At 34.2% G+C, this 25809-nt stretch overlaps 1 protein-coding gene across 1 annotated transcript in view; it reads right to left on the reverse strand.

The window, feature by feature from the left end:
• Mrps9 (mitochondrial ribosomal protein S9) overlaps positions 1 to 25809 on the reverse strand; it is a 57107-nt gene that overhangs the window by 30022 nt on the left and 1276 nt on the right. Inside the window, exon 2 of the mRNA XM_015505010.2 lies at positions 15657 to 15836. Within this exon, the coding sequence (XP_015360496.1) occupies positions 15657 to 15836 (180 nt within the window). The remainder of the gene's footprint in view (positions 1 to 15656; positions 15837 to 25809) is intronic.

A 25809-nucleotide genomic window follows, 5' to 3' on the forward strand; every position in this document is an offset into this window, starting at 1 on the left:
AAGCAATGAGAAGACCAGAATGCAGAACAGTTTTACAAAACAAGAGGTCTAGGTTATAAAAACAACTAGATGGCTGTAAAGATGTTTTAGGGGTAAAGTGGGGAAATTTAAATATATACTATATAAAACATCACTGAATTGTCATGATTACATGAGATGTGATGTTACTATCAGATGATGAAGTCTTTAGGGGTTATAAATATATGCTGATGCATTTACAGGTTAAGTTTAAATCTGAAATTTTCAATGGATTACTCAAAAAGAATTTTACATGTACAGAAAAAGGAAATACAGCAAAACGTTAACTGACAAATCCATGTGAAGGGCACACGCTCATCTACATGTTTGCAGTCACTGAAATATTAAAATTTCCCGGACACTGAAAAGTTTCAAAATAGAAAGGTGGAAAGATGTTAAAATTTAAAAAAATGTGCAAGACCTTCCCAAAGGCAACCCAGCCTAGAGCACCTATGGACCACATCACTAGTCTCGGAGCTTGTTCTCACAGTTTCATACAGCAGCTGCGAGGTGGTCAGCATCTTGGCCAAAAGGCTGCTGACTCCAAGGCTTGGATCAGAATAGCATACTGCACAGAAGACTAAGCACAACTGATGGTAAACTCACAAAAATCACAAGTAAGACACGCCAACTGATTCTCAAATGAGGATCAAACTGTCACTGGCATCAGCTTGAAAAATGAAAATTACTATTAACTTAGGTGGTCCACTGACTAAAATCCTAGAGTTTAATGAAAATCTAAGAATTCCATCCCATAGTTGAATTTCTCATTTCTCATTCTCATAGTTGAATTTCTCATTTCTCAGAAAAGGCATGAAGAAGCTGATTGGTAGAATCTGAATGTTAACTATGTAGTGCAAACAATATTGAGGACTTACAGCAATCTGTCTTAAAAAAAATGAAAATAAGACCACAAAGAATTTGCTGAACATATTCTGAAATTAACTGAAAGAATCAGGAAAGGTGGCTTTGCCTTAAAAAAAAAAAAAAAGTCAGCTAAAAGTAAATTAACATATCTTTATTAATTTAAAATCCTTCACCATATTATGCACTGCAGTACAAGGTATTGTATCAAATACTGTGGAAAAGCATTAGATATGACAGATAGATAAAAAGCAATCACAAATGCAGTAAAAAGAATGAAAAACCAAGGATGAAAGTAAAAGGAATGAAGAAACGGAAAATAAAATAAACAAGCTGTTTGTAAACCAGATAACAAAATGTACAAAATAGAAAAGGATGAATTCCAACATGCCACCTGCCGTTTGTTCAGTGTATGCGTGGACTAATACTAACATAACTGACCTATTACTTCCATTTGTCTCCTTTGTGCATTCCACAGTTCTGCAAACTCTAAAGTAATGCACTACCTGACTTTTTAATAAAAAGATAATTTTTGTTACCTTCTGGGTCCACTTAACTCCCTGTTAACACAGTTGTTAAAATGCAAAAAAGATTAATTCCCTTTTGAAATAAATAGTAAATGTATAAAGAACAAAAAGAATTTTGAATGTGAATATTGAGTTGAACAGCTTTCAGATATATTTTGAGGCCAAGTATTATGAACAAATCTTTACTTTCACTACATTGCAGAATTCAGAAGGGTGGTGAATAAGAGAATAGAAGATTAAATAAAAGTCTAATTTTTATTGTGTCTTATTATAACCATGCTTTCAAATACAACCACTCCTAGTGGTTTTGTTTATAAGGAGATCAACATTTATCTGCTTGTCATAGGGACTAAATGATTAAGTAAGATATTTATAAAAGCACAACACAAAGCAGGCTTTTGATAAATGTTAATAAACAAGCATTTTTAGTTTACATAAAGTACATTATTCACCATATTAAGACTTAAAATATAAGTCATGTATTCACAGCTTTGTTCTACAGATGAAAAAGCAGCTTAAAAGTTAGTCCAAAATCACACTGAAATAAATGGCAAAGCCAAAACTTGAACTTCCCAAATTTAATTTTGGAATGTGCTCTTCTCTCATCAAGGAATCAATCTAATTTTCTTAGATAACAGATGTACTTTTTCACTGACGTCAAGGACATTCAGCTATTTGGTAGTAAAATAATAATAATAAAAAAAAAAAACTCCTAAAGAAATTATTTTATTCAACAAATTAACTCCACCTGAATTCTAGGCGCTCTGCTAGTTTAGTTTAGAACAAGATACGGCTCCCAACCTCATTCTACCATTGGAGATGACATACACATAATCTCAAAAACAGGGTTTACTGTAATATAATACATAAAATATTATGGCATAATAAAATACATAGGACTTGTGACAGAACCATATCCAGGCTACACAAGAGGGTACAAAGAAGGGGGCCTCAGTTACCTGTTTCAGTGATACTCTCATTCCTTTTTAATCAGCCAGTTCTTCCTTTCTAGACACCTGGCACATCATCATTCTCCTTGTCATTTTATACAGTCACATTTGTCTTTGCAGACCTAGATCAAAAGCAGCCTCACCTGTCAAGCCTGGGCCCTCAGTTACTTCTCTGTGCTCACATATGACTCTGCCATGTCAGCCAGCACCATCCTCTTTGAAGGCCCACACCATCTGGCCATGCCATCCTCTCCCCAAGCTGCCCTGGCCTTCAATTTCCGCATTACTTATTTCAGTTACAAAGGGCTAATGCTCCCATTTGCTCCTTTCAGTACCTATGGCTGCCATATTTGTCAGTGACCTCAAATAACGTTCATGTGAACAAGTCATCTAATATTTCTATTCTTAGGAGCATCCACCCACTCCCTGAACTACCCCTTTATCCACAGACTTCAATTTAGCCTCACACTAACTCCAGTCCAGCAACTGGTTTCTCATGGTCACCAAGGCCTCTTTCAAATCCCACAACCTACTTTCAGGTCTCTTCATGTGAGGTTTCTGTCTCCTCTCTCCCTTGCAGTCATGTTTCCCACCCACCTGCCTGAAAACTCTTTCTTAATCTCTTCTAAACAGAACTCTGGTCTCACGATTACTGGTTCCCTCAGAGTTCCATCTTTGAGTCTCTTTCTCTCAAGCAGATAGAGGTCAAATCTATTTCCCAAGCTCCAATTTCCAACTGTCAACTGCCTTTAGTATTATTTAAAGTTTTATCAATTTTAAAATTTCTATTTACTCTCTTATAGTATTGTGAAATGTTTTCAAAACTACTCTTCAGATATTTTGGATTGTTTCAATGAAAGATAATATAAAAACAAAACAGTAGACCAATATTGCTTATACTTCCAAGTATTCTATTTCTCTTAAATAATACAAGACAAATATACAAATTCTTATTTGGGAAGAAATGAAGGAGCAACATTCTAGCCAACAGAGTCCAACAGAACTTTCTCTAGTGATGAACATATTTTCTAATCTGTGCTGTACAATGATAGCCAGTAGCCCATGTGGCTTACTGTGCACATATATGGCCAGTATAATTGAAAGAATAAAATTTCAATTTAATAATAAATTATAATTAAAATAATCGCACATAGCTAATGACAACCACAAAGCTCTAGACTGTTAACAAGTTTTCCTCTCAATTTGCCTTTTTTCTTTTTAATATTTCTTTAGTTGTTGATTGATTCTATTTATTTATCTATTTAATGTCTATTTATCTATCTATCTATATATATATCTATTTATACGTGGTGCTGGGAATCGAAACCAGTGCCTCACACATGCCAGGCAAGTGCTCTATCGCTAAGCCACAGCCCTAGCCCCTCAATTTACCTTCTTACCCTACAATAAATATTAGGATTTTGCCTTCCTAACCAGGATGACAGAGACCTAATTATAGCCAGGCTAGGGGAAACCAGTTCAGTGGCACACATCCTTATATGTTAGTTTTGCTGGCCTCTCAGCTGGTCTATTAGGCTTGATGTTTATTTTAGTAGAAAGGTATTTGCTCAAGTCCTTCCAAATATAGTATTTAAATTTCCCTCTCTTCCTCCACCTCCACCTCCACTGATGGTCTTGGTTTCTTTAATCAGTTTCTCTCAAAAACCACCAGCTCCAGGGACTTCCCCAAGCTCTCCCTGCAGATGGTAGACAATTTCATTCTTATTCTTCAACTCAACAGTTTTTATTCCACTTGAGAAAACACTTCATTGAAGATAACATCTTACACAGGCTAAGTTCATGAGTCCTCTAGGCTTCCCCAAATGCACAGTAACTAGAAATGCACTTCCTTACTTCAACAGAAAAACATTAAGATTAACCTATAAAATCCACACCAAACTCACCGCCTTATTCAATAAGGTAATTATGATAAAGAACAAGTAACAAAAATGGATGGGAGTAGGTTATTTCACCAAAAAACTTAGGGCAAAGATTTGGTTGGGAAAGGTACAGAAGGACAAGAAAAGAAAATGAGAAACATGAAAGCAAAGAAGTGTTGGAATACTTCATTCCTTTTGAGCAGTTTTCTTGAAGCATCCATAATGGCATGATAAAGAATGCCAAGTTTAAATATTTTGATAGGTGAAATTCAGCCAACCAGAAAACCACAGGAGGAAGGTGGTGAGGAAACTATTCTCTGTGGATGTGAAGCTCTCTGTTCAGAGTTAATGTTCTTGAGCTCGCACTGTGTGTAGGCACTCACCAGCAGCAAGTGGCCTTGTCCCTCAAGTATTTTAGAACTAGAGAAATACTGGCATTTCACTTTCAAATTGTGGACCAACCTTGCCAACAATGAAAGAACTAGTAGAAATTTCACAATTACTTGAAATAAGGGCTCTTTCCCTTCTAAACAACCTACATGAAAAATTATTACTTACTATGAAATAGGAAGCACTAAATTTTAAAAAAAGTGCTTGTGTTAAGACTCATTTAAATGACTCTTCAAGAAGCTTTGAAACAAGATTGCTAGCCAAAAAGTCTTTGTTTAATGGCTTAACAACTGTGTTTCAAGAAATGTTTTCTCAGGATAAGAACCATACTTTGGAGTGGATCCATACACACACTGGTGTTCAAACACCATCAAAACTCAGGTCCGAGTACCTGAAAAGATACCCAAACCACTGTCCTATTCCCTGATTTAAGGCTGTTGATTCCTTAATCTTTCAACTGTAAGTTATATCCCAAGAAAATCTAAGGAACTGGAATAAGTTCTAGCTTAGCATTTCTTATACTAAGTTTTAAAATTTGTATGGAATTTACTTGGCAAAGCCCTTAGGTTTTCTCAATTAATGTCTCATTTTGAGAAAGTGTTGCATGTATGGTTTCATTTCAATGCCAGTCGGCCACAAAATAAATAAGTAAATAAATACAAATTTCTTCTCCCCTGCCCTCCCTTTCCCCCTCCTCCTCCTTCTTCTTCAAACAAATAAAAATTTCTTCTCCTTCTCCTTAAAAAAAAAAATGAAATATACATTTAATGTTAAGTATGACAAGTATGCTTAAAACACTGCTGCCAAAAATTAAGAAATATAAGTTTTAAAAATTTCATCTAAAATGGGCTGGGGTTGTGGCTCTGTGGTAGAATGCTCGCCTAGCACGAGTGGGGAACTGGGTTTGATCTTCAGCACCACATAAAAATAAAATGGAGATATTGTGTCCACCTACAACTAAAGAACATTTAAAAAAAGATGCTAAGGGGCTGGGCTTGTGGCTCAGCGGTGGAGCGCTCGCGAAGCACGTGCGGGGCCCTGGGTTTGATCCTCAGCACCACATAAAAATAAATGAATTAAATAAAGGTATTATGTCAATCTACACCTAAAAAATAAATATTTTTTAAAAAGATGCTATTAAATATAAAGCTTTAAAAATTAATCTAAGTAATGGAATAAAGCTAAACTTGCTAGTAAACATGCTTGTGCTTTCTGTTGCTGCTGTTATTTTTTGCTGTTTAGGTTTTAATCGGAATACTGATAATTTAAGAGTTCTTTAAAATGAAGGCAAAGTATTTGACTATATTCTTAGGCTGAAGTCAAAGTATAAAAGGACTGTAGGTTCAACCCAAGAGAAGCACTGGGTCAGGAATGCAATCTCTATTAATTAGATATCCCAGCTGGGCAGTGGGTCTGCAGCTGTTAACTTGATCAATGACTTACCTAAATGTCATCTCTACTGATTCGCTTATAAATTACCAGCAAGTGAGACTAATGTACAGGTGCTAATTTATTTAAACTGTTCTCTACAGTTCTACATAGCTTTATAAACTGCATCTGGCACCTAATGTTAGCTGTCAGTTGTACTTAGACATGCCTGTCCTAACGACTCTGTTCATTAGAAGTGAGCACAAATTATGAAATATTGTGAAAAATGATACATCAAATGGAATGGGCACAGCAAATCAATTAGAGAAACTTCATACGGCATATTCACACTTAGGAGAATAAAACATTCTGGTTTCAGAATGAGGTCTATAATACCAATTAAAAAGTAATTGGTAGACTTCAGCAGCGTTATATATCAATTTGCTGGCTTTTTTCCCTGAAATTTTAATAGTAATGTAGAACTTAACTTTTAATTCCCAAATAGTCATTACTAAATGCAAGTGCAGATCTGTATTCATAGGATGTAATATAAGTGAAATGTCTCCAACTTAAAAGTTATAACTACTACATGCTTAATTCAAAAAGGAAAGTGTAAGTATCAGTGGCCCTCAACTTGTCTGTGTTTACAGCATGATTCTGAGTAAAATAATTTTTGATACACATGAAAATTTAAGAGATTCATTAAACAAACTGTCAGTCAACTGTTACTCTGTGTCTGCTCTAGTGCAGCAGTGTGTTCCAATCTCCACAAAGTTCCATAGGCCCTGGCTGCACCTCACCTGACCATCTTTTTACCTGGGGATCAAGAAGAAAAACTGCTTCTGTCTTTCCTGTTCTGCACTCATGGACTTAGCACTTTACAGATTCTTCTTTTTAACCACTTTCCACTGCTTAACAAAATCCATTCAGTTCAATGTTCCATCTGACAGATTCCTCTTAACAATGATGAATACTGTTATAGCCAAAAATATTTTTTACACACCGATCAATGTTTGGTAACCTGTGAAAGGTTTACAGAACAGGAATTGAGAACCATAGCATTAATTTGTCTATTTTCAATAGATTACCACACATTTAAAGTACTTTCAGCATGCCACCATCTTTACTACTAGTTGTTAGAGACTAACTGGCGTTTTTCCTATTGACATCTTCTGAGAGAGGTTCAGTGGGTAAGACCAATAGCAATTTGCTTCTTTTCAGTATGATTTTAAAAGTTAGGCAGAAATGAAACTACTATTTTGAAATAAGAGAAAACCCATTCCTGCCAATGACTAATTTCCTTTTAATTATCTATCATACCAACTAAAATTTTTTTTCACATAAATGTAACAAAAAGATTGAGCATTAACTATAGCAAAGTAATTCTGTAAACATTTCAGCAAACACACAGTACTGTAGCCTTAGTAATAATAAGTCTTCTAGATGATATAACTTTAAGTACAACAGTGACACACAGAATTAATTTTGTACCAAAATTGTAACCACTATATTTCTTTTTGCTTTACCAATTCACAACTCTATACTTTAGAATGTTTTATTAAATTAAGGAAACATTAGCATATAAGATTAACTGGGTATAATATTCACATACAAATTATTTGGTGAGGCCAGATTGCTATTCAAACTCAATCCTCTGAAATAAAGTTGTAAAACCTAAAATTAAAGAGAAACTCCAATGAGGAGCTAAAATAGCTGACATGAATTCACAGTTTTTACTTAGGAAGGATGTACAGGTCCTCAATGACAGCTAATGACTCTTAGTTTTAATTCACATATCTAACAAGTTTAGTTGTGCTAGGAGGTTGGCAGGCAGGTGAGAGCAGCTAAAGGCAGACACACAGACACAAGACATCCTGACAGGAAAGAAGAGGACAGAAATCAGGAAGAGAGTACAGCCAGGTCATTTAGTACAGGGCAAACATGTACTCTGAGCCAGTCAGGGGTTAAAAACCACACTGAAAAGAAAACTCAGAAAGTGCTACAGAGTTAAATTACAGCCACCATAGTCTACCAAAAAAAGGTTAGGGACAGTACCAATTTATTTTGGAAAATATTATCCCAAAACTTAATCTTTCAAAGTGTGGAAAGAATATATTCTTAGGCTACAGAAAGATCTTATACAGCCTTGCTATCCTCAACAACTAAGAACAATGACAAAACCCACCTCATAACATTTTTATAAAGATTAAATGTGGCTCCTTGATAGCATCTCTCTCTCTCTCTCTCTCACACACACACACACACACACACACACGCACACAAACACACACAGAGAAAGTTTTCGGTATATAGTGGTAAATCTCATTACAAATAATAACTAAAAATAATTTCCTCTTGTCTGGAAAACTCACTTGGTGAAATATCTAATTTCCCGATCATACTGAATAAGAGAAAAATGATAGTACCTATTTTTAATTTATATATTAAAAGTCAAACATTAATATACTATGTATACAATGAGATATAAAAATTATGCTCTATATATGTAGTAAGAGTTGTAATGCATCTGCTGCCATAAACAAATAAAAAAATTTACATTAAAAAGTCAAACATTATATGAAATCACTGTAACTTCTAAACATGTAACAGTAATTGCAATGGGAGCTTAAAATGTTTAAAATTAGTTATCATAAATAACTAAGCATTTTTAACATGAAAATACTAAATAAGATCCATCAGTTATATTTTCTCTCTTTCAGCTTACATATACAGTCAAGCTCTTTTTACAAAAATAATTCCAAAAACATAAATAAAAACCACAATGGGCAGATAATTAAAATGCTCTGGCAAGAGTTGGTTGTCACTGTCTACTTTTATATCTACTCAGATGCTACAGGGAATCTGCTAAAATTAATAAAATGCCAAAAAAGTTAACTGATATAAAAAGTGAGACTCAGTAAAGCCAATCAATCACTTGCAGCAAAGTCTAGTGCAGCAGAATGGTAACCCAGTGTCAATGAAAATGGCGAACACTCACTTCCATATGAGCGTCCAGATACCAAAGGAGGTGAGACACAGTATCAACCTAACCTTTAAATCAACCATGATAAATCAATACGCTCAACAGTATTTCAGATAATTCTCCCAACATTCAGTCTCAGGTAGCATGTGACAAAGACAATTAGAGAAAACAGTGAATGATTCCAGTTATGGTAGATTGTATTTGTTAATACTGATAGTAATGTTGTTAATACTGATAGTAATGAAAACAATAACACATTGCATTAATCTCATGCTCCTTGGTTTTATTTCGAGGCAGGCAATCAGGTATTATTTCAGAGATTAGAAAATCAAGTGACAGAAAGCTGTGACTTGCTCAACGTTACAGAGCTAGTTAGTGACACAGAATCATCTATTCCCAGGTACTATAGCTTTCAACACCATCACTTCAGCTACAATAAATTTATCAAAACAAAGCAAAATAAACCAAAAAAATAGAAAAAAATTTAATAACAAAGTTTTACAACTTCTGCATTCAATATTCTGCATAAAAAATTCAATTTCATTTTAGAAGAGATACATATTCTAAAGGAGCACCAGGTTTTTTTGTATTAATTCATTACTTAGTCAGCTAAAACTATGAGAAAATTTTATTGAACAATGACAAAATGATATCAAGTATCTTCATCAAATTATTCTGTATTTTAAAAATACAGAATAATTGTCACCACTCACATTTATCTAGTGATGTTAAGTATCTCTTCTTTGGAGGACAATTTCGTATTTTGAGGACCAGAACTAAATATATTATCAAAAATTTGTTTCTACTTGATTGAATGATCATGTACTCACATGATCCTTTTAGATTTCTCTAAAAGGAGGATCCTTTTAGATTTCTCTATATAACATTAAAAGGATTCTCTAGATGAAGTCACCAACGTATGGTGAAAAATATTCAAGATATTTTAATATATGAAGTGATTTGTTCTAAATCTTAAATATTTTTGCCTAAATACATTTCATAAGTGGTTTTGGCCCTTGTTATTTTGGCAATTAGATAAGCAGTATGAAAAAAGGTGGTTTCTAAAATATATAAAATAACTAATGATTTAATCTAAACAAAATGGCACTTAATTTACCTAGGTGACAAGTAAAGTAACCCTAGACTTGTAACTAAGGTGATTGAACAAAATTATAGGCCATGTCTACTCTGTATAAACTAAGCCCCTGTAAAAATAATTTTAACATCCCAAAATAATATTCTGAGTAAACAGCCAAGCCATGAACTTGCCACTCCAAACAACGCAATTCATTTAAATATTTACATTGTGAAAAGGTTTGTCCTTTCAGATAGAATTACAAAACCACTGACTGATTCTTTTCTCAGTAAGCTAAATACACCTGATGTAAATCCAAAAAGATAGTTGAAAGCTGCTCAAAAACACTTCAGTGGTAAACTCAGCTGGAAGTGCAAAATGTTACTCAAGGACACAGAGGCCACAAGGAGACAGCAATGCCATTTTAAAAACCAAACAGTAAAAAAGTAAAAAACAAAAACAAAATTACCTACAAAGATAAGCCTGGGCCCAGATGGCTTTCACCAGTGAATTGAACCAAATATTTATAAAATAATTAATGTCCATTCTTTATAATCTCTTCCAAATATAGAAAAGAAATCCCAACTTATGCTATGAGGCCAATATTACTGATATCAAATCAGACAAAGACATTCTAAGAAAACTATAGACTAGTATTGATTAGATGCAAAAATCCTTAACAAAATGCTAGCAAACCAAATCTAGAAATATATAAAAAGTACTATGTAAACTGACCAAAGGAAATTTATCTCATAAACACAAGGTTGGTTTAACATTCAAAAATTAAATGTGATACACCACACCAATAGAATAAAGGATAAAAATCATGATTTTAAAAAAGCAGAAAAGATATTTGACAACATTTAACACTCCTTGATGATAAAACACTCAACCACCACCACCAGAAAAAAAGTTCAACAAACTAGGTTTGAAAAGGAACTTCCTGAATCTGATACATTCACCCACACAAAATCCTATGGCCACCATCATCACATTTAACTGTGAATGAATATGGATGCTTTTGCTCGAGAGCAGAACAAATTGAGAATGTCTGTTCTAGCTATCTCTGTTTAATACTTTTGGAGGTTCTAGCCAGGGATATTAGGTGAGGAAAAAGAGTGAAAGAAAAGGGATCCAGATGGAAAGAAAGAAGTAAAACTGAACTATTTGCCAGTGACAATATGTTGTAGGTGGAAATCTTAGAAAATCCATTTAAAAACTCTGGGAATTAATGAATGAATTCAGCAAGGTTCTCAATTTATGAGTGATAAACAAAATCACACAAAATATATACAAAAATCAACTGTACACACTTTCAATGGAGAATCCAGATTAGAAAATCAATTCTATTTTATAGTAGGTGCCGCAGTCCGGCTGCAGCAGAATAATCAGGGGGGGTGACGAACAACTTGTGTACGTTGATACAGCAGGAGTAGGAGCCCTTTATTGCAGGACAGGAGCAGTATTTATACATTCCACACAGCTTATCTAATTAGCATAAACTAGATACAGCAGTCAACCAATCAGGAATCTCCACACTTAATGGCTCGCTTTTGTTACTTCTCAAACCACTCCCTCTGGCATTTTGCCAGGCACCATCCAGACTTGTTTACAACTCTAACATTCCCCTGGCAAAATGCCAGGTGTTATTTTGACTTGTTTACAGACTCTAACAAGTAGGATTTTTTTAAAAAAAGAAACTAAAACTTAGGAATTAATTTAACAAAAGAAGTATCAAACCATGAAAACTACAAAGCATCACTGAGAGAAATTAAAGATAAATGAAAACAGAAGAGCATCCCATGCTCATAGATTAGAACTTAGCATGAAGATGGCATCACTCACAAAAGTGATCTACAGATTTACCAGAGTCCCTATTAAAGTTCTACCTGGCTCTTTGCGGAAATTAATAAGCCAACCTTAAAACTGCATACAGAAATTCAAGAGGCACAGAACAGTCAGAATTATGTTGGGGGGGAAAAAAAAAAGAACCAAATAGGAGTATGTATACTTCACAATTTCAAATCTTACTACCAAGCTAAGGTAATCAAAACAGAGTAGTTACTGGCATAAGGATAAATAGATCAAAGGGAAAAAACTATAAGTCCAGAAATAAATCGTAATATTTACGGTCAATTGGGTTTTGATAAGGGTGACTGTTATGGTTTGAACTGACCTATCCTCTGAAAGTTCATGTGTGAGATGATGAAAGAATATTCAGAGGTGAAATGATTAGATTATGAGAGCTGTAACCTAATTAGTGGATCAATCCATTTGGCGAATTAATAATTTGAAAGAACTACCCTGTACTAGGTGATAACTACAGGCAGGCAGGGTGTGGCTGGAAGAAGTAGGTCACTGGGGTTTATATTTTGTCCCTGGCATCTGCTCTCTCTCTCTCTCTACTTCTTGGCACCATAAACTGAGCAGCCTTCCTCCACCACCCACTTTGCCATGCTGTTCTGCATCAACAGGCTGAGAGCCATGGAGTTGGCTGACCATGAATTCAATCTCTGAAACTGTGAGCCCCAAATAAACTTTTCCTTTAAGATGTTCTTGTCAGCTATTTTGTTCACAGAAACAAAAAGCTGACACACAGAGATAAAAGAATTCCATGGGGGGAACAAGTCTTTTCAACGAACGATTCTGGGACAACTGAATATCCACATGTAAAAAAATAAAGTTGGACCCCTACCTCACACTATATACAAAAATTACTTCAAAATGGATCAAAACCTAAATGCAATAACTAAAACTGTAAAACTCTTAGAAGAACCCAAGGGCAAATCTTCATGACCTTGGATTAGCAATAGTTTCTTAGGTATATACTCAAGAGAACTAAAAACATGCCTACCTAAAAACTTGATATTCATAGCACTCATGTTCATAGCAACATTATTCACAACAAGCCAAAACAGAAACAATCCATATGCCCATCAATTGATGACTGAATTTTTAATAAAAAATTACTCGGGAACAACTTTTCTTTTTTAAAATTTTCTGACATAAAAATTGAATATGTAGCCAGGTATGGTAGAGTATATCCATAATCCCAGCGACTCAGGAGACTGAGACAGGTGGAATCTAAAATACAGTAAGTTATATTTGTTCAAATATTTCAATTGTAAAACTTTTTAAAAAATAGTGTATGATATTTATTACTTATTTCCTACTCTATTAAAATGGAATTTTTAAGTGAATTAAAAAAAAAAAGAAAATTAACTCAGGAACAAAAAGTAATAAATACTGATATAAGCTACAACATGGATAAATATTAAAAACATGTTTTGTGAAAGAGGGCAGTCACAGAAGACCACATATGGATGGATTCTATTTATATGAAATAGCCAGAATAGGCAAATCTATACAGACAAAATGTAGAAAGTATAGCGGCCTAGAGTTGGGAGATGGGAAGAAGTACAGCACACTGAAGAGTAGGAAGTTTCATTTTGGGATAATGAAAATATTCAGAAGTTTGATTACGGTCATGGCTGTACAACTCTGTGACTAAACTAAAAACCAGTGAATCGTACACCCTAAATGATACATGAATTATGTCTTAACCCAGCAGCTACCACCCAAAAAAGGAAACAGCAAAAAGATTATCTCAGGACAAATAACTAGGGAAGCAGAGATTACGTTCCTACTTAGAAAAAAACTGCAATATATCAATTTGTGCCAAATTGCTCATTAATCTATCTTTTAAAAGGGGACATGGTATAAAATGGGGAAAAATAAAATCTTATTTTTGACCTTTTCTTCAGTTCTTGAAAACTCATATTCTTTGACTATACAGATACCTAATTTTTGTGTGTTTTTTTCTTCCAATTCTCTTGAAAATCATAAATTTTTGAGTATACAGATATCTTAGCTAAAAATTATGGATATTTTTCAGGTGACCATGATCTATGAAATGAGGCAGATATGAAAAAAGAACTTTAAAGTTAAAGTTTAAAATCTTACAGCTTCTCCATTTTTGCATACGTATTTACACAGAATGCTAAGTCTTTCTGTGCCTCAGGTTCCTTTTTTTAAAAATGCAGCAAGCAACCATACTTAACCCATACTACCTAGGATAAAATTAAAGTGTATTAAAAATAATTTTATTAATACAGTCCAGATTATCATAAGATTAATAAAGAGGACAGCAGTTACAAGGTCTACAACTTGAATCACTAAGACCTAAAAGGACAATAGAAAGTTTTTAAGACAAAAATGTTGATCTGAGACATTAAAAATATACTTCAGAACCATTTACAAACAGGAAATGTATACTTAAAAATGGGAATTAAACTAATTCATTAAAAATGATAATTATGTCTGTGTACTCTCCATTTGTGGATTCAATAACCACAGATTGAAAATATTTGAAAAAAGAGAAACTGCACCTATACTAAACATATGCAGACTTTTTCTTGTCATTCTTCCCTAAATAATGCAGTATGCCAATTACTTACATAGCATTTATATTGTACTAGATATTATAAGTAATCTAGAGATGATTTAAAATATACTGGAAAATATATGTAGGTCTTATGAAAATATTACACCATTTTATATGACAGTTGATCATCCATAGACTTTGGTATCCATGGATATCCTGGAGCTAAGCCCCCAGGATAACAAAGGACAACTATATACAATCATGTCACCTAATACTGTTTCAATCGTGATGGTCACATAAGATTACATGGGCTAGTGACATAGTTATCCTCTTAGTATAAATACATTCTATGATGTTCACAAAACCACAAAACCACTTAAGGAAGCATTTCTCAAAACATACCCTGGTCATTCAGCAAAGCATTACTATATTTAAAAAGCATATAAAAATGTGATATCTATATGAAGATGTCATTTTCAGTTAAATACAAAACATTAGGAGATGTCAGATGTTACTTTTTAAAAATCAGCACAAGGGGCTGGGATGTGGCTCAAGCCGTATTGCGCTTGCCTGGCGTGTGTGAGGCCCGGGTTCGATCCTCAGCACCACATACAAACAAAGATGTTGTGTCCGCCGAAAACTAATAAATAAGTATTAAAAAATTAAAAAAAAAAAAAAAATCAGCACAAGCTTACAGTTGTTAAATTTAAATTCCTCAGCTAGTTACTCTGGAATTTCTAACACAAAAGTATTATTAACTGTTATTACTTTTATCAGGAATATAGTAATTCAAGAGCACAGAAGGAACTGAATTCTGACCTTAATTGTCAAAACACTTGCAACATGCTTTCATTACTATCTATTTTATCATTTTTGTCAGAAAGCAGAGCCTAAGAGTACCATTTGAAAACAGGACAAATGTTTTCAAATGGTATATAAGCATCCATAGAAGTCCAGGTCCTCTGACCTTGAATCAGGAAAAGTATCCATTTCTGGTTAAAATCTAAAATTCACCATACTTTGTGATGCTTCAAGTACAAAGTGGCATCTCTCTTTGATATCATGGTTCCAACTTGCAATGTACAGTGACATTTTTCCATACTCTGACAGTTTGATTAAAATTTACAGAGAGCTAAGGGGCTCATGCTGAAGAAAAGTGCTGTAAATGTCTAAAACTCTACAGCAATTACTTTTCCAACTGAGTTAACTGTACTTACGTCAATATCCTCTTGGGTAAAAGTTTCTGGATCTTCTCCCATCATGTTGGCCAAGTGTCTCTTTCCTATGTTGAACTCTTCAATCTGCTTTTTAATAAAATCCTCTGTGTATGTTTCACGTCTTGAGGCTGGAACACTTTTCTTTGTTGTTACAACTGTGGTATGTATTAACCTTAATATCTAATAGAAAATGTAAATGGAAAGAAAAAATATTTTAAATTAAACTGATCCAACAGGCCAGCATCTCTAAATAAAAGAGGATATCTAAACAGTTGACTTTTTTAAAACTATCATACTCAGCTGGCAAGGAGTCCAGAAACAAGTAAAAGGGCTCCTTAAGAAAGGAGGACTGGGGAATACAGCTCTGGAATACAGAGCTACAGCATTTGCCTCACATGCAGGAGGCCCCAGGTTCAATCCCCAATATGACAAAGCAAGCAACCAAGTAAGATGTTAAAAACCGATCTTGCTCAAAAGCTTATCTGTGAAGCAGATTAAACTACTAGCATTTCAGAACATTTAAAATACTTGAGTGGGTATGCTACATATCCTTATTTACCATAAACATCCATCCTTCCCATAGCTTTCCCCTTCCTCTGAGAATACTAAAGTCAGATTACTCTACAGCAGTAATATCACTATAGTTATAACAGGAAATATAAGAAAAAATACAGGAAAAATATTATGATATCCAATTAATGGTAAACTTATGTTTTTAAATGCTTCAAAAGAGTTTTTTTTTTTAAAAAAAAAAGGATTTTTCTATTCTTTCATGGGTCAGAAAGAGAGATTTCAAATTGCACAAAACTTTATTTTCCCTCTGGAGAGCACAGAGGAATTCTCCCTTCTCAATATGTAATTAATCAAGAATTATAATTTTTACAGTGCTATATAAAGATACACTGTTATTATCAATGAATAAAAACAAGACCACAACTTGCTTGTGTATATGGTGGCTTCCTATATCCATGGCATGGTTTTGCTTTCCTTGATTTGTTACCCTAGCAGTTGAAAGACAATACAGTACAAAAAGATATTTTGAGACCACACTGATATTATATTTATACTTTTATTATAGTATATTGTTATAATTATTATAATTATTCTATTTTATTATTTATTATCGCTAATTGCTTACTGTACCTAATTTATTAATTAAACTTTCTCTCAAATATACATGTTATAGGAAAAAACAGTACAGATTTCAGTACTATCTGTGGTCTCAGTAATCCACTGGGGATCTGCAATGCATCCCCTGTGGATAAGGGGGGCTCCTATAGTTAGCCTATTCTTTTACAAACGGGACTTGTTTTTATACCTCTGATCCCCACTGCCATCAACTCCTTACTTTAGTAGTTTAATCATCTCATGTATTTACTGGAGTACAGGGGTTTTCTGGTATTTGTTTTTGTTATGATTCCATGTCTTCTGTGAGCATGAGGATGCTGCTTCTCATATTCACAGCGAAGAGAAAATGCTTTGTTGACCCAAGAATCTGTCAAAGATATAAACTGGGTCCAAAAAAATAACAGCCATACACTAGAGGTAATTCTCCCAAATGTTTCATTGACAAACTATGATTATGCTGCTGGTTTTATAAATAATATGACAAAATATTTTTGCCCAAGGCTAAAACAATCCACTCATAAAACAAGTGAACCCACAATTCAAACAAATTCCTTAAGACACTGTTTTAGGTTACTATCACAATCCCCAGCCATCACCACCCATAGACCTTGGGAGAAATGAGCCTCCCAGTGAACATGGCTCTGTCACTGAAGTAAAGAATTGTAGAAGAACAGCAAGATCAGGAGGAAAGTGATGAGTTCAATTTTAGGAATGTTGTTTGAGTTATCTGGTGGACATCCCAAAGGGCAGATGGCTCTGAGGATGGGCACATGGGAAAGATCTGAGATCCAGGTACAGGTATGTTAAAACCCGAATGAGACATGAAGCAGACACCATTAGCGGTGGGAAGATGGCAGGCATTGGTATTAGAATGAGAACTGTCTCTTCTATTACATGAACAAAATCACTTACATATGAGGGAAGGAATCAGAAAAGTAAAGTTACTTGCCTTATGTGGCCACTATTTTCTTTGAGAAGTAGGAGATGAGATGGTCCACTGAGAGCAAAAGGTGATAGATTTAATGGACTGAATATTTCATATTCAAAGAGCAATGATACAGTGGTTTAAAGTGTAGCAAGAAAAAGGAATCTAGAACCATACAATATTTTGTCCGTTATCTTTTCCTTTCCTGTAGATTTTCTCTGTATGTCTCAATGGTACATTCAATACACTATTCAGTTCCGAGAGTTACATCTTAGGGCAGATTGTACAGTTAAGCATTACAAAGTTTTTCCACTCCCATGAAATCATTTTTACCTTGAATTAAATTCTATTGTATCATAAAACTGCAATCCTTTCAACTACCTACTTATATGTCCCTGAGATAACATTGCCCATGCTTTTCATTTAAATTTTAGGTCATTTTAGGTTCTGTTTGATACAATCTGAATCTTTAATAGATGAAAATATGTGGGTTTAGCTATTCTGTCATCAGACATCTTACCTTTATATTTTTCATACTTTTCCCCTATTTTCTTTCTTTCACTATTTGGAAGGATCTGGGTTTGCCTTTTGTTTTTAATCTACCTTTTATCTAGCAATCTGAATAAGATACAGCCTGCTCTGTTTTGCTAGTGTATCTCTGAGTAAAACATTTAAAGGTACTTTTACTCTCAACTCTGGAAAGAAAACAGTATCACTGAATTCTCACCAAATTACTCTCCACCCATGGCAATGATCCACTGTTGTGTTCTCCATTCATATCAGTTTCTCTCTGATTTATTGTCCCTTGATTCTGCACTTGGGACAGTGGAATTCTTACTCCTTTCTGCAGTGTCAATTCTGCTTACAGCAGCCACTGTGAACTTTTGTTTTTTGTATCACTATCTTCAAAACTCAAGCCTCAAGATTTTCTTTTAATCATATCTTCTTGTCTTTTCTGCAGCAGTCCAGCTGCAGCAAAATAACCTGGGGGGTGACGAGCAACTTGTGTACCTTGATACCACCTGACTTGTTTACAGACTCTAACACTTTTCCCTTCTAAAATCCTTTTAATGGTATCTTTCACAGTGAGCTGTGAAAGATACCATTAAAAGGGCGATGTTATCTCAGGGACATATAAAACACAGTGGTAAAACACAGTTGTTAGAGGATATATTCCAAGACTTCAAAGTGCAAGCCTGAAATCATGGGTAGAACAGATCCCTATATACACTTTATTTCATGTATTTACATACTTTTGATAAAGTTTAATTTATAAATTAGGCACAGTAAGAGATTACAACAACTAATAACAAAATAGAACAATTATAAAACCATATGCTGTAATAAAAGATAAGTGAACACGGTCTCTCTTGAGAGAGTTAAGACAAATATTTGGACTACAGTTGAACATGGACAAAGGCAACTAGAGAAAAAACAAAACTGCGGATGGGGGTTGGAGAGTACTGTAATTCTTCTATTTATGCCTTTGTATTTTCTTTCTCTATTTCTCCATTTTCTCTTCTTTGGTTCCTACATTTTAGCATCTTCTCAAGCAAAACAGATGATCACTGACTTGAAGATTTGTTTCTTCACTTGATTTAAAAGTTTACATCTATCTCTGTTCTCTGGAGTTTGTAACACTACATGGTAGCTTCTCTACTTTTAACATAAGTAAGGTGCAAATGTATTCATAAGGATTTTTATCATTCATTTAGAAAGGGCTTTAAAATTGACCTAACTTACTATTTTTCATAAAAGCTCTTTAGGATCTTTTTCAAAGAGATACACACTGCTTAAGAATATGACATCCTAATGATGGTGGAATGTGATGGACATTATTAACCAAAGTACATGTATGAAAACACAAATTTGTGTGAATATACTTTGTATACAACCAGAGATATGAAAAATTGTGCTTTATACATATAATAAGAATTGTAATGCATTCTGCTGTCATATATAAATAAAAAAATTAATTAAAAAGAATATGATATCCTGGAAATTTATAATATTTTTTAAATTTACAAAATTATCACAGCATTAGTACCAGGCTACTGAATATATTTATTAAATGTTCTGAATTATTCCAGCAAGGAAGTCATACAAAAATATTTACATTTAAAGGAGTTCATTATTCATTGGTACAATCCATTAAATAAGAAACAGAGAGTGTGAAGAAACAAGATGTTTAGCCAAACACACCAAGAATTCCTGGAGAAAATTTGCTTTCCAACTGTTAAGAATAATTCCCAACAAAATTTTCTATATTCCATTTCCAGCTAAAAAGCTATGATAAGAGAATTTTCATCAGACTTTTGTTGGTGGAATAGTACAGATACGACCTGACAGATTTGTTTCTTTTTAAAGATAATCAGTGGGTCAGACAACTATAATTTCAATAAAGCAGGCTGCCAAAGATGCAGACACATCTTGACAGCAGTGATGTCCCAAATTTGGCCAGATGCCAGCTTAACACTACTTTAATGGTATTACAGCAGTATTAAGGAGTTTCCTTTTGGTATAATTGGATAAAATGGAACAAAGAAGAATGTGCTGCTAATTTGAATAGAAAAGCAAAAAAAAAAAAAAAAAAAAAAAAAAACCCAAAAAGCAACAAACTTTGAAGAAAATTTAAAAAGGTAAAGCCTAAAGTCAGATAAGGGAAAATGTGAATAGGAAGACTCTACGGTCTCCAAGAGAGTGTTACGAGTTACTTGTATAAATTAGGTCCCTGGATGATAGCAAATGATACAGACTTTGGTTTACCTAAGCAAAAGGGACTTTTCTTAAAAGGCTATTTAGAAGCCCACAGAACAATGCTTGAAAACAGGCGGGGCCTATGGAATCTCTCTGGCAGCCGCAAAGCAGGAATTCCAGTGATCTTTACCACAAGTTCTCTTTAGTACAATGTGGCTATTAAGATAAAATGAGAGTCAAACTATCTTGTTTCTATACCCAAGATCTCAAGAGAGGGAGTATCTAATGCGACTACCTTGGGTTAGACGCCTCAGATTGTAGTTCTTCTGGATTACATTTAATGGGAAAGATCTCATTTTTCCTGAGGAAACTAAGGTGCTATTATGAAGGGGAAATGGATGCTAAGTTAAACAAACTAGGAAATCCACTACATTGCTGAAAAAAATTCACCATTTATATTCATTCCCAAACTACTGTAAATTAAGTGACTTAACATACTTACCGGTTAATAACATAAGCGGACTCTGAATAATGATTAAAACAATTTAACCATAAAAAGTTCTTATTGGGACAATCAGGAAAATTTGAACATGGAATGGATAAGGGATGACATTAAGAAATTACCACTTGGGCTGGGGATGTGGCTCAAGCGGTAGCGTGCTCGCCTGGCATGCGTGAGGCCCGGGTTCGATCCTCAGCACCACATACAAACAAAGATGTTGTATCTGCTGATAACTAAAAAATAAATATTAAAATTCTCTCTCTCTCTCTCTTAAAAAAAAAAAAGAAATTACCACTCGTTATGTTAAGATATGGTAGTAGCATGGAAGTTATGTTTTTAAAAATCTTTATCCAGTAGAGATGAATATTCAAGTACAAGTAAAATAACACAATGTTTGACATTTACATAAGTGCCTCCAGGAGGTAGCGTTGGGGAAAAATGCACATAGAGGTGAAATAAGACTGGGAAAATCTTAATAATTTAGAAATTCACAGTCAGATACATGGGCTCATTATATTTTGTATATGCTTGAAATTTTTCATACTGAAACTCTAAAAAATAAACTATTTTATAAGTTCACTTAACAAATTTGAGCAACTACCAAGGGCCAGGCTCTGTGCTACATTTTAAGAGAAATAACTATAGGGCAGAACTGAGTGATGTTAAAATAGGACTACTGCCAGAAGAAAACATAAAACATAATAAAGATGTCTCAACCCTACTTGAAAAAAAAGAATAATATAGCAAGTATTTACATATATACACACATATGCCCATACATAAGAAATATTCACATTTGTTTTTTGAGAAAGGGTCTCATTATGTTTCCCAGGCTGGCCTTGAACTCTTGGGCTCAAGTGACCTACCTCAGCTTCTCAAGTGCGGGGACTACAGGTTCACTACTGCACCCAGGCCAGGTATTTTAGAAACAATGAATATCTTTGAGCTACTTTTAGACACTGTACTAGGAATTGTAGTGGTGATACATGGGTATTATATTTTTATTTTCAAGAGTTTTACAAAACTACTTCAGGGTAAAACTGCAAATACATAAGACACTCAGACATCAACAAAAGAGGTATATGTGGGTCTTCTGCTGTCATGGGCAACTTTCAAGGCAGCTCTCCATGATTCTGCTGATGTTGATTCTGCTGACGTTGATGTCTTGTGTAATGGCCTTCTCCCTCAAGTGCAGGGTGGACCTCCTACATTGATTCAGACGAGTGGAATCAATTAAGAACATGGATGTCACTTCTGAGGTTAGGTTAGAAAAAGACAGTTTCCCCTTGCTCACCTCTCTTGACCAACCTGATGGAGCCAAATGTGGCAAGCTGTCCTACAGAGACCATGTGGCAAGAATTGGGGGAGAACTCTGGCCAATAGCCGGTAAAGAACCAGGACCAAACTTTGCAGGAATTCAAATCCTGATAATGACTACAGTAAGAACTCAAAAGTGGATTCTCCCTCAGTGGAGACTTGAGATGACTGTAGCTACAGCAAACCTATGACTTCAGTCTTATGAGAGACCCTTGACACAAAGACTAAGTAAGGTAGACTTGGAGCTCTGCATGCCCAGAAACCGTGGGATGACAAATGTCTGTTGTTTTAAGCTTCTAAATAATTACTTCATCATCTTAATTACAATAATGAAGCACAATAAAAGGAAGTTTACTTATCTTGTTTTACAAGGGAAAGAGAAATGGAGATGATAATAACATATGTTATCAAGTTTTCTTTAAATAAGAAATTTATAAATTGCTACCTAAGGAAAATTTTAGGGTCAAGGTATTTTAATAATTAAAGCAATGAGGACCACATAAAATTCTATCATTATGAAGACAAGATGGGATCCCAAAATCAGCAACTTATCCCACCCAAGGGGTTTTCTTTTCCATTGCTAATAAACTAGGATCAAATATATATAGATTTTTTTTCAACAATTATTGGGGGGGAGGTCATAAGTAATTTACAGAGTTGCATTTTATACAACTGCATTTGATAAAAATGAAAGTCAATTTTAAAATTTGTTTTTCAAAACATTTTTTAGACATTTATCAAAAAAAAGTTACTAAGCCTTTATTGTAGACCAAAGGGCTACTGTGATAATTACAGAATGTAATAACTTCCAGAATCCATCAAAGATTTAAAAAAAAAAGAATATACTTCAGACAAAAGGCAGAAATATGTTTATAGTATTTACAGTAAAATCAAAATATACAAAAGCTAAGCCATCAAATATCACTGATCATTCTTCTCTGGCAGACAATTCAAATCAATAAGTGCATATTGGCTTGGTTAAAAACTGAAAGTTTAAGCATTAAGCAAGTGTACAGAAAATAAAAATTAAGAGAAAAACCCTACTAATATCCTAGCAATAATTTCAAAACAGCAATTTGTTACTGTTTTTTCTCATTTACAAAAATCATAAATATATAGAAAGTTAAATTAGCACTACTGTTATTACAGTCACAGAGGATTTAAGAATTCATGGGTAATCTTTGTAGAACATCATGAAACAGAACTGTCCACTGCTTATTATAATGCCAGAGCTATTTTCATTTGTCACAGGTTAAAAAAAAAAAATTCAAGTACTTTAGCATAGCAAAGCAGATCACCTCTGTCCCCTGCCCGACTTTCTAATCCTTTTGTTACCATTGAAACCAAGAGAAAGCCTGCATAAAACTCTCTAGCTTCTCTTGCTTTTATTACCAATTTAGAGGTCACACTGCTAAGCAATATATTCCCATTAGCTCTCTATAGATAACTGACCAGGCTCACAATGGCAACAGTTACCTAAGTTGTTTTTCAAAACTTGGATGCAGCTCCAATGGGTTGAAACCACTCATCCTTCCCTTGGACCTATACAAGTATCTAAGAGGTCAACTTTTGACATTAGAGGGCCAAAACTCTACCCTCAGAGCATTCCAACTCTGCCATTTTTTGAACATGTATCCTATGAAGAGCCATGAACTTGATTAAGCATACATAGACCACTGATTATTTCACTATACCCTACCTCTAATAAGTTTTCCCCAAACCTCAGACCACTCTCTTCTTTATCTCCCTATGCTAGGGAGATGCTTCACTTCCTTGGCTGCCCGGTGAATCACCTCTCTTTTGCAAAACTCTTCCTGCAATGATTAGGTATATTGCATGGCCTGGTTCAGTAACCAAAACTAAGCTATAACCAAATATTAGTTATTGCCAGAATCCACTATTATTCTACACATCTCTATACCTTTATGCATCTATTTACATTTCTAGAGCAGAATACCTCCATTTTTTCATTATTAATAGCTGCAAATGGCTCCACTTTGCTATCACCTAATAGCTGCAAATGGCTCCACTTTGCTATCACCACTTGCTCTGGGATGCTGCCCATACAGTCTCTATCCTTTACAGCTCTTGTCTGCATTAGGCACTGCACTTCTGTGCTCTTCTGTATTGATCTCTGTCAATCTCACATTACATTCACAGACATATTATCTGAAAAGTTTGGCCATTCACAAAATTAACTTAACTTGACCCAAAATTTGGGAGACTCAGATTATTTGCTATTGTACTAAGGTATCATATGAAACACATTCTACTAGATTGGTGAGCAAGATGAAGTCAGCCAGTGAGGGTCACAACTAAGAACCCAGGAGTTGCAGTTTAACAAAACTTTTCTTTTTTTCTTGCTGTATGAATGTTTCTCAAACTTTTTGACTGTGACGTAGTTATGTAAATATTTATAATCAACCACCTAGTACACACTAATGCACATATACAAAATGCAAAAATATTTAACTGTATAAGATGCACTTTAATTATAAATTATTCTATTTTCTCTACTCCTTTCAAGTTGTCTGAACTTCTGGGATTTCATAATTAACAGGTTATGGCCCAAATTCGGGGAAAAGAAAGTGGGAGAGCATTAAGTATTTTAGTCACTCATGAAGTGAGTAAAACTAAAAATTTTATTAACATAGCTATTAATATTTAACATGGCAATAGGTGCTTCTTAATATGAATATTAAAAATATTAATATTTAAGACAGATGAACTCAATAACAGAAAAAAATAGCTTTAAAATGGCTTTAACTATATACATGGAATCATTAAGGATCTAAAGAGGTCAGTTAAGTTTTTCAGTTATATCTGAGCTGTAACCCATATGGTAAAACATATGCTGTGGTAGTGTTCAGGAATTCTGAGATACAGCCTTCTCAGAGCCATTCCTTGAAAGTGCTAAGATTGCTACTTTCAGGTAATTACTGGATTATATATTGGTTACCTCAGGTGATGTGATCAGTAAATATCTGCCATGGGGGTGGGGGGAGTTATGTTTCAAGAGTGATCAGGGAGATCAAAATTAGGAGAAATCAGTCTTCACCCATCTCATTCCACTCACTCAATCAATTGATCTTGATGTAGGTAGAAAAGAGACATTCTCATAATGATAAAATGTGAACCACTATAGCCTTTTTGTACATCTATATGGAAAAATCCATTAGAATTTAAGATGTATGCATCCTTCGTATAATAACCTCACAAGTGGAAATCTCTACCACAGAAATAAAAGTATCAGAACCTAAAGACCAGACCAGGATATTTACTGCAAACCTGTGGGAACAAAGTGAAACAGCCAATGCCCACCAATTGTTACATTAACTTTAATACATTCATATCAGAATATAATTCAGCAATTAAAAATGCTTTACAGATGTAAGTGACCTAATGGAATTTCTACCACGTGTTAGAAAAGCAAAAAAGTGGAATGTGATCTGATATACATATTAATACATGATTTTAAAAACATGAGAAAATACATAGAAGGAGACTGTTTACAGTTGTGGGGAAGGTAAAGAAAGTTAGTTCCCATCTCCTACATACACATTGTCAAAAACAAATATTCTGTA

The sequence above is a fragment of the Marmota marmota genome, unplaced genomic scaffold (genome assembly GCF_001458135.2).
Source record: "Marmota marmota marmota unplaced genomic scaffold, marMar, whole genome shotgun sequence".
In the NCBI taxonomy this organism is placed as follows: domain Eukaryota; kingdom Metazoa; phylum Chordata; class Mammalia; order Rodentia; family Sciuridae; genus Marmota; species Marmota marmota.